This window comes from Centropristis striata, chromosome 2 (assembly GCF_030273125.1).
Source record: "Centropristis striata isolate RG_2023a ecotype Rhode Island chromosome 2, C.striata_1.0, whole genome shotgun sequence".
Lineage (NCBI taxonomy): Eukaryota > Metazoa > Chordata > Actinopteri > Perciformes > Serranidae > Centropristis > Centropristis striata.
The window spans coordinates 15,090,728-15,103,790 of record NC_081518.1 but is presented as its reverse complement, the minus strand read 5'-3'; the positions used below and the strand labels follow the sequence as shown (position 1 = coordinate 15,103,790).

Sequence of the window (13,063 nt, the reverse complement as noted above, 5' to 3'; positions counted from 1 at the left end):
TGGGAGTATATTAGTGCCCATAGTATCAAGAGCAACTTGAACATCTGTGATTTATTCATGCTGAAAGGTACATAGTTTTGGAGCAACATATGCTGCCATCCAGACAATGTCTTTTCCATGTACGTCCCTGCATATTTCAACAAGACAATTCCACATTCTGCTAATGTTACAACGGTGTGGCTTTGAAAGAAAAGTGTGCAGACCCTACTGTCCCCCCTGCAGTCCAGACCTGTCTTCCACTGAAAGTGTGTGCTGCATTATGAATCAAAAAATATGACAACGGAGAACCGCTGAAGTCGTATATTAAACAAAGAAAAGAAAGGAATTTTGCTTTTAAAACTCCAACAATTATTGTCCAAAGCTCCTGACACTTTTTTGGAACATGTCATCAAATTCAGTGTATGGTTATAATAAACAATAAAATGTATCAATTATAACACGTTCTCAATTGAATATACAATAGTGTGCAAAAGTCTTAGGTAGGTATGAAAAAATGCCTAAAAGAATTTATGCTGGTTTGAAGGCAAAGGGTGGTCTCGCCAAATATTGATTTGATTTAGATTTTTCTTCTGTTCACTCACTTTGCATTTTGTTAACTGATAAAAATTAAATTAACTATTAACATTTCTATTTTTGAAAGCATTCTTATTTTTCAGCATTTATTCACACCTGCGTAAAACTTTTGCACAGTACTGTAAGTTAAAAAAAATATTGCACTTTGTGTTATTGTATTTACATTTTAGGTAAAGCCCCAACATTTTTGGCATCTAAAGAAAAGTATATCAGTATGTGGTTCCTCAGATCCCATATTGACAAACTATCCTACTACAACAGCAGAACAGAATTCCTTAAATTCCGTTTATGTTCAGCGCCTCAGATTCACGTTCAGGGGGGAAGGACGTGTAATAAAAAGTTGGACAGTATTTTCACCTTCTCTTTCAAACCCAAGTAGGTCCGCTTCAGTTTGAAAACCAACCTATATTAAAAATAAAAATAACAATGATAATAATAATAATAATAAACACCTCCCTTGAGTGGTGACTTGGTGTCTCTGTGAGGAGAGATGGACCATCTGTGCACAAACGCGTCGCGCAGCGTCACTGCTCTCCAAAGCACGGCACGGACGATGTGGCTCACCGGGGTGGTCATCGCTTCAGTTTACGGTGTGATCAGCGTGTTGGGGCTAATTGGCAACATAACCCTCATCAAGACGTTTTGCTCGGCCAAATCCATCCGCAATGTGCCGAATCTCTTCATGTCCAGCCTTGCGCTCGGGGACGTTTTACTGCTGGTGACCTGCGCTCCGGTGGACGCCAGCCGCTACCTGTCAGAGGAGTGGCTGTTCGGGAGAGTGGGCTGTAAAGTCATCCCCTTCATCCAGCTCACCTCGGTCGGGGTGTCTGTGTTCACTCTCACTGCCCTCTCAGCTGACAGGTAGGACTTTTTGTTGTTATAACATATTAATGCTCCTATACTCACTTTAAAGTACCCTACATGGCAGACATATCACCCACATGTACTCTGTTGTTATCGTTAAAAGGCAGGTAGAGGCCACATGTAGGCTATAAACTAAATTTTTTTAATGGGCTATTATTGAGGAAAGCAAATATTTAACCGCGTATTGATCAGGGGAGTATTACGCACGACCGAGCTGTGCTGATGTGCTTCTGGTTAAAGGCTGCTGACACGTGTACAGCGATTAATTGACGCCAGTTTCTATTTTTTATGATTGAATTTCAAACTTTGGTTGTTGAATGACATTAGGAAGACTTCTGCCTGTTTATGTGACCAAAAATATTGTCACATTGGATGAAATGCAATAACAAAATATATGTTTAAGGAAACTTTAATAAAAAATAATTTATCAGTAAGCGTACACTAAACTACTGGAAGAAAAAAAAAATCTGTCTTATTTTAGAAAAATAATTCCCCAATTACTGGGAACGTGTGTGACATGTGGGTGCAGTGTGCGTCAGGGCGTGCGAGTGCTTCAGTAATTTCCCACCTTTAGACACATAGGTTTTTCTAGCAGCAGGGGCTCCTTGTTAACTTGCCCCTTGTACAGTCAGACCTCTCTGCTGTTGTATAACAATGACCTTGTGAGCGCAGGAAACGAGATGAGAACAGTAATTGGGGAAACAGTAATCTTGGTAAATTGTAATTGACTTTGCCTTGAGCTTTGTGTAGTAATAGCGTTAACGTCTGGTCCTTCATCTTCAAACCTTAAGTGTCCATATGTATTGGGATCATGGTCATGTCTTCTATGAGCTTAAAAATTTACTTCTTGACACATTATGACTGCATTTTCATAAATCAACATTCATCACAACACAAATTGGATTACTTTTCTAAGTTTTCTTTTAATTGAACTTGCATTGATGGAAAAAATATTAGACCATTGTTTTCTTCAATTTCTTGTTCATTTTATTGCCTGGTACAACTAAAGGTACATTTGTTTGGAAAAATATGAAGATAACAAAAATAGCTGATAAGAGGGTTTTTTTTAAATCAAAATAATTAATCAAAATAAAAAATCATTATCAAGAAAACCATGGAAAATGACTAGATACCAGCTCTTAAATTAAACTCTGATCAGCTATTTTGTTGTTATCATTATATTTGTCCAAACACATGTACCTTTGTTGTACCAGGCATTAAATGAACAAGAAATTGAAGAAAAGAAGGGTGGTCTAATATTTTTTTCCATGACTGTAGCTTGAAGTTGTTTACTTGGATGCCATTTGATCAACCTAGTCTTGCTCTTTGAGGTGAACCACTCAACTTGATATTTCAACTATATATGAAATACAGATCAAAAGCAAGAAATGCAAACCAAACGACTGGCAATACAGTTAAAGCAAATCACATTTCTTCGCATTTCATAGTTAACAGCTTGCCTCAAGGCCAAATTAACAGTAGCTTTCTACAAGTTCACATTCCCAACCTGCAGGTGCTGGTTGGGTTGATGCAGTTTGACACCTTTGACTGTTAAATGTAACCTGGTGACAGTATTCCAATGAACCATGGGTGACTAATATGTGTCACATTCAAAGGCTGCTCCAAGAACAACTATGGCCTCAAGGAAATGAGCCACAGGGCTCAGTGGTTTAACTTTATATTTGGTTGGAGAAGCTTCTCTGTGAAACGGTAATCGGTCACTTTAATTGGCTGCTGCTTTAACAGGAAGCTGCTGAACATGGCTGCTGGAGAGGTGAGTGTTGTGGGTCTTCACTTACATTTGATGCTTAATTAAAACCCAGTGCCTGTCACTACGACACTGCTCCACTCATTTAATACAGTGTTTTCACTGAGCTTTGTCATTTGGCAGAGTACTGAGCAAGACCAGGAACCTGGATAATTTTTCGGTTATTTCATTTCACCCAATGGGTTATTTTGGGAGGAGAGGCATAGATAAATTGATGGTTGTTACATATATTTTTATGTGTAAAACAACAAAAAGGTTTTGGAGATTGGCTGATATGACTCGCTTAATAACTAATTAATTAATTGATCATTATTAATACAGCAATCTGAAGAAATGTTTTAAAGATTTAGTGAAAATGCAGGTGTTGATCATACGACTGGATAAATGAGGCCTAAATTATACTGCGCAAGATGTTTGAGAGTTTATAAACTGATGATTTTATAAACTTTAGCTTTTTGTTAAATGTGGCCTCGATTCACAATTCATCAAGGATTTTCTGTTTTCAGTGTTTTCATTCACTGGAGCCATGCAATAATACAACAAAGCAATTTCTTCGGGAATTCAAGGTAAAATGATCTAGAAATGGTCTCATATACAAATAAATAAACTGGCCTTCTGTTCTTTTCACCGGAGGTAAACCTATTGAACACTTGAAATAATCATCACGTCCTCCAAATATTCATAAGACCAAGTTGATGTTACCTTCGAGATAAGGGTTGTTTTCATGGCTCCTCATTGTCTGTATTACTTCTGCAGGTTCAACAGGAGCAATGCTTTTAGATCATTTTTATCAATGAACAACATTCTGATCACCAGGTTGCTGAAAGGTGTTTATTCTTCTCTAGAATTATACTTGGTTTGTCATTTTTTTGCTGGATCAAAATTAATTTCTAATTTCAACGTATTAACATTTAAAGTGTTGTAAAAACTGACTTGTAAACATTTACTGCTGATTTGTTTATTCCTATTTATCACTTTGCTGGTTTGAGTGTTTACAACTTATACATATATTTGATAACCTATTACCAAATTCAGGGCTATTATTTTAAATATAAATGATTATTAAAAACAAATAGAAAAAACATTTAAAACAGCATTTAGAAGTTGAATCCAATTGAAATAATGCTAAAAACACAACTGAACTTGAAAATGTAATATCAAACTCTTTCCATGCTGTCTTCTCTTTGTTAAAGTGGCTTTAATCAGTGTTTTAACAATAGATCACAGATTTCATTTGTAGTTACGAAAACAATCTTAAACTCTGCAGTTTCCATTAGCTCCGCAGAGTATTAGAGCAATTTTCAGCTTTTTGGTTTGGTTTCCTTCAATTTTACTGTTTTGTTGAAATCTCACTCTCACTCTCACTACTCTCATCAGGGTCAGTTTTCAGCTAAAAAAAAACAACCACATACAAAAAACCCAACAAAAAACTGTACACTGCCACGCAGCAAGCAGACAGAGAACAAATAACATTAAAGAGCAAGATATTATATTTTAGGAGTTACCAAAAACAGGTCTAAATGTTGAATTTACATCAATGTATTCTCATGAGGGGTTTGTATGATATCGAAATATGACCACTGCTTTTAATGTTGTGAAACGTTCGCGCAACTGATGTTTTAAACACATTGTTAACGTTGTGAAATATAGTCGGTCAGTTTTTGCACCAAAACTACTTGGCCTATGTTAGTAAAAAACACTATGTAACTACCTGATGCAGTTAGTTAGGTGATGCACATGGCCTAGAAGGTGACGCTGGATGTGAAATATTTCATATGGAAGTTAATTTGCAGGTCAACTTAAAATAACAGCCTTTTGCTTTCAAACGGGACACAAACACCAGTCTCCTCTTGGGAAATAGTCAGGGGTTTGTTTGACCCATTCTCAAACTCATGTCCATCATAATTACTAGAGATGTCACTATCTATAAAGGGACTTTCTCTGTCTTTATCCCGTCTATCTATCTATCTATCTATCTATCTATCTATCTATCTATCTATCTATCTATCTATCTATCTATCTATCTATCTATCTATCTATCTATCTAAGAATTGGCTATGGCTCGTTTACACGATTAAATTAAATTATACTTTAAGCTTGTTTAAGGTATTGTAGCTCTCAGGGCCACCATATATTCCTGTACTGAAAATAATTGTATTTTACCATATTGCATTATTTTTCTTTAAACTGGAAGTGGTGCAGATAATAGGAAGAGGTCTCCTATTTAAAGTTGGTGTCTGATTTTTTAAAACGCCAGAAGAAAAAAAAGGGGGGGCCATAATATCATCAGTATAATTACCATCATCTTGCCAAACCTACCAACTGATCTTCTTTTTTTAACTTCTTAAGTGTCCTTGTTCTATTCTGTGTTTTTTTCTGTTGTTGTTTTTATTTATACTACCTCAGTATTTTATTCTATTTTATTCTATTGTATTTTATTGTACTTGAATACTGGACTGCTGTGACAACTGAATTTCCCTTCGGGGATGAATAAAGTAATCTATCTATCTATCTATCTATCTATCTATCTGTCTGTCTGTCTGTCTGTCTGTCTGTCTGTCTGTCTGTCTGTCTGTCTGTCTGTCTGTCTGTCTGTCTGTCTATCTATCTATCTATCTATCTATCTATCTATCTATCTATCTATCTATCTATCAGGTACAGGGCCATAGTGAAGCCACTGGACATCCAAACATCGAGCACCACCTCCAGTATTGTCCTGCGGGCGGCGCTCATCTGGCTCTTCTCTCTGGTCCTTGCTATCCCTGAGGCCGTCTTTTCTGACCTCCACACCTTCAACATCACCTCATCTAATGAGAGCTTTGTCACCTGCGCTCCTTATCCCCATGCTGGGGAACTGCACCCTAAGATCCACTCCATGGCCTCCTTCCTTATTTTCTACGTCATCCCCCTGCTGGTCATATCCGTGTACTACACCTTCATCGCCCGGAGCCTGATGAGGAGCGCCTCAAACCTGCCTGTGGAGGGGAACGTGCATGCAAGACGACAGGCCAGTGTTCAAACTGTTTTTACCAGAAGTACCAGAATTTGTGATGTACAAAGGTCAGGATTTGAACATTGTTTGAGTAGTTGGCTAGCCTGGCTAACACCAGACTATTCTCAAATGAGGGCTAGTCTAGCAACGAGCAATGTATTTTTCCGTAGAGGTGTGGTTTACGATCCTCCAGAGCCGTTTATTGGACGCTTAGAATGTCTATCAAAAGCGTCTGTAGGTAGCTCTTAGCCAATCAGATCAGTTATACCAGATGACGTAGTAGAGCAACAGAAATGGATGTTTGTTGTGTGTGTGTCTGTGAGAGAGTGTTGTTTGCTGCTTTGCTCCTCCAGTTCTCGCTTTCTGCAAGACTATTTATTTTCACGCTTTATTCCCCCTCATGTCATTCAGCCACACACATCCACTGATTTTATGGGCAATAAACAAGCTGCTGCGGGCCTCTCGGCGGCTCCGCTGTCCGCGGTAGCGGGGCTATTAGCCGCGAGCGGCGCTAATAGCCGCTAGCGACGCTAATAGCCCCGCTACCATAACGCCGGTGATCTCAGCGGAGCCGCCGAGAGACCTTTCGCCTTTCAACTTTAGCTCTAAACTATTTAAAACACCATCTACAGCTAAAGAGAGTTTCGCGTCTGCAGCAGCCATGTTGGATCCGGAAAACTACAAGCTTCCAAGTGCCGAGTAATACGCGTCATCGTCTTGCCGTCCCTCCCCGCTCTGTGATTGGATCCCTAAAACAGGGCTAAGAATCCTTCCTGGTTGCCAGACTGGATGGAGGTTCGAAATTAAATTTGAGCGTGCAAGGCAGTCTGGGTATACCCAGGCTAGTAGTTGGCCTGAAAACTAGTGAAAATTAAAAGATGCTGAGTAATTTAAAATACAGTCTTAAAATACAATAATGTGCCCATTATATAGTCTTGAAGGGCTCATAGTTTTATAGAAAATGTGCCCAAATAATACTGATGGCATATCCGTAACGACCTTAATGATATCGACAACAATGTTTTTTGGTTTTGGTTAATAAGATTATAAAAGATAACAGAATGAGATACATCACTGGTGAAAAGTAACTAAGTTGCCTAAATGTACTGAAGTATTGTAATGAATTAATTTTGAGGTACTTGTGCTTGAGTTGTTAAAATTGTTGACCTTTGCAAAGGATACAAACACTGGCCTCCTTGTTTGTTTGACCCATCCTAAGTTCTCATGGTCTTTATATTACGCTGCCTCACTTCCTCATTTCCTCCTTTTCTCCTGACATAATTACTACAGCCACTAGAGGTTGCCACCAAAGCAAACGTCAATAAGGGTAAAAAGATTCACCTCCTGGCTCACAATTTCAACCTCTACACACTGAATGAGAACAGCCCAGCTCTTTACACAGTAATGCACCAGAAATCAAATTAATGAAGAGCACTTACATTTACATTTACATTTAGTCATTTAGCAGACGCTTTTATCCAAAGCGACTTGCAGGAAGAATAAAAGCAAACAATCAAGGTATAGTGCAATAAGAGCTATTAGTGCATCAATAAGTGCTAGTGACAATTCTTTGAGGAGTATAATTATCATGTGGAGCTAGGAGAGAAGATGCTCTCTGAAGAGCTGGGTCTTCAGGAGTTTTTTAAAGGTAGAGAGGGACGCCCCTGCTCTGGTAGGAACTGGTAGTGTGTTCCACCAGCGGGGAACAAGAAGTGCAAAGAGTCTGGATTGTCTTGGACCAACGGGGGGTAGAGCCAGGCGCCGTTCATTGGAAGAGCGCAACAGGGTGTTCAGGTAGGTAGGAGGTAGCAGTACCGGAGACAACTTTGTAGGCCAGCATTAGAGATTTGAATTTGATGCGGGCTGCAACAGGTAGCCAGTGGAGCTCAATGAGCAGCGGTGTGACATGTGACCTTTTTGGCTGGTTGTAGACCAGGTGCGCCGCCGCGTTCTGGATCATCTGAAGCGGCGGTTTTACTGAGCAGGCTGGCAGGCCTGTCAGGAGGGCATTACAGTAGTCAAGTTTTGAGATGACAACAGCTTGTGTCAGGAGTTGAGTGGCATGTTGAGTTAGGTAAGGTCTGATTTTTCTGATGTTGTAAAGTGCAAAGCGGCATGACCGGGTAACTGAGGCGACATGACTGGAAAAGGTGAGTTGGTCATCAATCATCACCCCTAGGTTTCGCACCACCTTGGTGGGTGCAAGACACAGGGAGTCAATGTTGATGTTGATGTTGTGGTGTATTGTGGGTTTAGCAGGGAGGACCAGCAGTTCAGTTTTTGAGAGGTTTAGCTGGAGGTGATGTGCCTTCCAATAGCCGACATAGCCATCCAAGTGGCTATGTCAGAGAGGCAGTCAGAGACCCGTGCAGAGACCGATGGGTCATCAGGAGGAAATGACAGATAGAGCTGAGTGTCATCTGCATAGCAGTGATAGGAAAAGCCATGTGAGCGGGTAACCTCACCCAGAGAGGTGGTGTAGATAGCGAATAGCAGGGGTCCCAGCACTGAGCCCTGGGGAACCCCTGTGGTGAGGCAAGACAATGTAGACAACTGTCCATGCCAGGATACACTGAATGAGTGTCCTTTGAGGTAGGAATCAAACTAGGACAGAGCCAAGCCAGAGATGCCCATTTTAGAGAGAGTAGAGAGGAGGATGCGATGGTTAACTGTGTCAAATGCAGCTGACAAGTCAAGTAGAATGACAACTGAGGACTTTGCTGCTGTTCTTGCTTCTTTTAAGGCTTCTGTCACAGACAGCAGAGCAGTTTCAGTTGAGTGACCGCTTTTGAAACCAGATTGATTTGGATCAAGAAGATTGTTCTGTAGGAGGAATTCTGAAAGTTGCTTAGCGACCGCCCATTCAATAGTTTTGGATAAGAATGGAAGAAGTGAGACAGGACGATAGTTCTCGACTTCAGCAGGGTTGAGAGAGGGTTTCTTGAGAAGAGGTGTTACCCGAGCTACTTTGAATGTAGTGGGAAAAGTGCCGGAGGACAGTGAGGCGTTAATCACATGTGTGACAGCTGGCGTGATGGTTGGGCTGATGGCTGTTGCACTTCCTGTACTAATAAAACAGCACAGAGAGCACACAGGGGTACAAAACTTACATAAATATTACTTTGTCTCTTGTTTGTATCGTTTATCCTTATATAACACATCATATATGCTATGTGATATCTGAATAGATTCAGTGTCTCCATTTGGCAGATAAAACCAGTCTGATGACCAGACAGCCTGCAGCTGCCCTCACATGATATTACACACTTAATACTTACTTTATCCATTTTCTCTACTACAGCACATTACTTATGTTACTACTACATCAATGCTGCAAATCATTATACTCTCATACGGAAAGATGATATGATATGAGTATTTTTTAATTTACTTTTCAGTAAAAAAAAAAAGTAAAATGTCTAAATACTTACCACTGGCAGAAATATACCTAAATATTCAGTTGTTTATATCTATTACATGTAAACATTAATGTCTATTAGATATAGCTGCATTGTTCTTTGGTCTTGATTTTTTTATTTCTACAACCCACAGGTTGAATCAAGAAAGCGTTTGGCCAAGACGGTGCTGGTGTTCGTTGGTCTCTTTGCAGTGTGCTGGCTTCCCTGTCATGTCATCTACTTGTACCGCTCCTATCACTACTCCCAGGTAACTGAAAGAACTTCTCTATCTTTCTATGTGTTTTGTATTCACACAGTTACTATCTGTATCATTCACAAAAAATATTTGCACCATTATTAGACTTATACTAGAAGTAGGCTGTGCTTACAGTATCCTGGAGGTTGTAAGAAATCATTTATATATATGGTTTAATTTACTGTTTTAAATTGCTTTCTGCTGCATTTGTATGTATATGGATATGTTTAGCTGCACTTAAAAATGACTATGGTCTGGAGAAATACTCGTCTCATATTGGCTGCAGTACAGGGTGTCCATTAATGCCTGACAATGGTCACCTGAATAGTAATAGAAGTCATTATTTTAGTAGTGACAAACAAAAGTTTATGCTGACTGAAAAGGTGTAAGCTGAAGCCTTGATAATTAATAGATTATTATAAATGTATAATTATTATAAGCTAATTACACCTACTAGTTTTACATTTCTTATTTTGTACTGTTCCCTTTGGATTTCAAATGTGCAAATGCAAATGCACAAAACACAAGCAAATTAAGAAAACATCTTCATCAATTTGATAAACAGCATTTAGAAAACACGATGCAAAGACCGCAACACAGAAGTGTTCCCAGAGGACACTTGTGATGCACATGTCTGGACAGGCTTGTGATATTATCACGTTATTTCAAGATAATAATAATTTCACGTTATAACGTGATATGAAACAAAATGAAACAAGAGGCAAGAATTGGCTATGGCTTGTTTACACGATTAAATTAAATTAAATTAAATTAAATTAAATTGAATTAAATTATACTTTAAGCTTGGTTAAGGTATTGTAGCTCTCAGGGCCACCGTATATTTCCGTACTGAAAATAATTGTATTTTACCATATTGCATTATTTTTCTTTAAACTGGAAGTGGTGTAGATAATAGGAAGAGGTCTCCTATTTAAAGTTGGTGTCTGATTTTTTAAAAAGCTAGAAGAAAAAAAAGGGGGGGCCATAATAGCTTAGTGTGACAAATATTGCTGCAAAAATGGTGTATTTGTCTGTGATTACATCCTTTGTATATGCACAGTACTTTGCCTTGATTTCCATCTTATAATCCATCTGTCCCCGCCTCTCCTACACCAGGTGGACACTTCTCTGGTTCACTTTTTGTCCAGCGTCGTAGCTCGTATCCTGGCCTTCACCAACTCCTGCCTCAACCCCTTCGCCCTCTACCTGCTGAGCGAGACCTTCCAGAAGCAGTTCAACCAGCAGCTGTGTTGCTGTTGTCGGATCCTCAAACGCTCCTCGCAGAGCCCGACACATTATAACACCCATGTAACATCTGTTCGCAGCTCACATCACTCCATGGCAAGCCAGGGCATATTCAACGGCAGAAGGGCCTATCAGGAGGACTGTGTGTGAGCGAAGTGTGTTGTGTCTTTAAGTGATGTACTAGTGTTTAAACTTTAATCAAATCTTATTCCAGTTTGTTAAATATTTATTTGTTTTTTTTACAAGCTAACTGCTACATTGTGTGAGCATTATTTAAAAGACTTCAGCCCATTCTTTGCTTTTTGAATCAGTAACCCTGTGATATATTTAATTTATATTGTATGTTTTCACATGTTTCATAAACTATATAGTTGATTTATTGTACCTAATCCAGCGTTTAGTTTTGCACTTCTTTAAAGTGTGGGGAGCATATAATTATTATAAGAAGTATGGTCATTGAAGCAGTAGAGTATTAAACAAAAAAATGTCCTATGTGGTCAAACCATGTCTCCTAGAAAATATATATCTAAATGTATAACACAAACTTGTTTTTCCAGTTAGTTCTTGCTGCCTGGATTTGTTCTCAGGCGACTGTTTTTTCACGGAAGAAAGTGTTAAATCTTTGTACCACATGGCTGTTATCAGGACACAGTGGATTGACGATTGCAAAATAACTTAAAGTTTGAGAAAGAAGTAGTAATTTGATGTGTCTCAAATCACTAAAGGTTGTTTTTGAAGAGGGAGAGTGTATAAAAGACTGGGACCTGGACTCCAAGTCTGAAAGTGAAGTGACCTGCATTCTTTTTCATGGCGCGCAGGGGGCGACTTCTCTAACTGCAAAATTAAGTCAGATTATTGAAGGGAATGATTGAGACTTGATTTATTTAACATTTTTCCAAATGAGTTTATGGCCTCAATCTCTAGTTTCAAGTCTTCTTCACTACAGTGTGGTGTTTATTTTATAAATTAAGGTCTTATTTATAGACGATAAAGCAGGGTACACTGTATGGTCATTACCAGACCTGCCAATCAGGATAGTGATGCAGCATGCACATTTAAATTGCCAAGAACTTTGGTTTACCTCAAATTATGGAAGCTAACTTTGTTAGCAGCGACGGTGCACTCCGGTTGCCCATATTAGTGGGTCTGCATAGTGTCTACTGGTTCTCAGTCAGATCCGCCATCTCATCCATATATGGCCTTTTGGCTCTGAAAGACAAGAGGAAAAACAAAAATGCCAAACTGAGGCTTCAGAACGTCTTCAAACAAATACGTGACATCATGGTGGCAGCATCCACTTCTTTTATACAGTCTGTGGTGTTAAAACCAATATCACAATCTATATCCTTGACATAGACGCAGGTATATACGGAGTATACCCATCGCTTTTTCTGGTGGTTTACAGTATCAGAATAAGAATCAGAAATAATTGTTGTGTTATTATAGTTGCTGCTGTATAAGCAAAATAAATAAGAGATTCTGTAAAAAAAAAAAAAAAAAAAAAAGATTAGACAAGTGTGCAAAAAAAATACACTAAATATATCATTTGATCATATAACAATATCAAATGAAGTGCAACAAGTCTTAAGAAAATAGATATATACTCACCTATCAGACAAAAAGCCATTGGAATATGTAGAGTATACCCACTTCCTCCTCTGTAACCTTGTCATCTAGCTAGTAGTTAACCCACCTCATCAACACCACCAACTATAGAGTCTACAGCAATGCTAGTAGCTAGGAGACAGAATCTCCTTGATATATCCGCTGTATCTGGCATTTGATCATATCTCTCAACCTCAGCACTTCACACTTTTGTCACAGGCTGTGATAAGTGTTATCTCGCTGGGCTCAAGCTGAAACGAATCCAGTTATAGGAATATTCTTATACCTTTACTTATTAGCTTCTCTGCAGCCACAGGAGACTTAATTAACTAATGAATGAATAAAGCCTTTATTTTCATTGC

At 38.9% G+C, this 13,063-nt stretch overlaps 1 protein-coding gene across 1 annotated transcript; it reads left to right on the top strand.

Annotated features, from left to right (window-relative positions):
- Window positions 1-1,063: 1,063 nt before the first annotated feature.
- LOC131981520 (gastrin-releasing peptide receptor-like) lies at window positions 1,064-12,006 on the top strand. Its single transcript, XM_059345839.1, has 4 exons — window positions 1,064-1,434; window positions 5,861-6,212; window positions 9,750-9,863; window positions 10,968-12,006. Exons 1-4 carry the CDS (start codon window positions 1,064-1,066, stop codon window positions 11,244-11,246), a joined length of 1,116 nt encoding a protein of 371 aa, XP_059201822.1. The 3' UTR covers window positions 11,247-12,006.
- The last annotated feature ends 1,057 nt before the right edge of the window (window positions 12,007-13,063 follow it).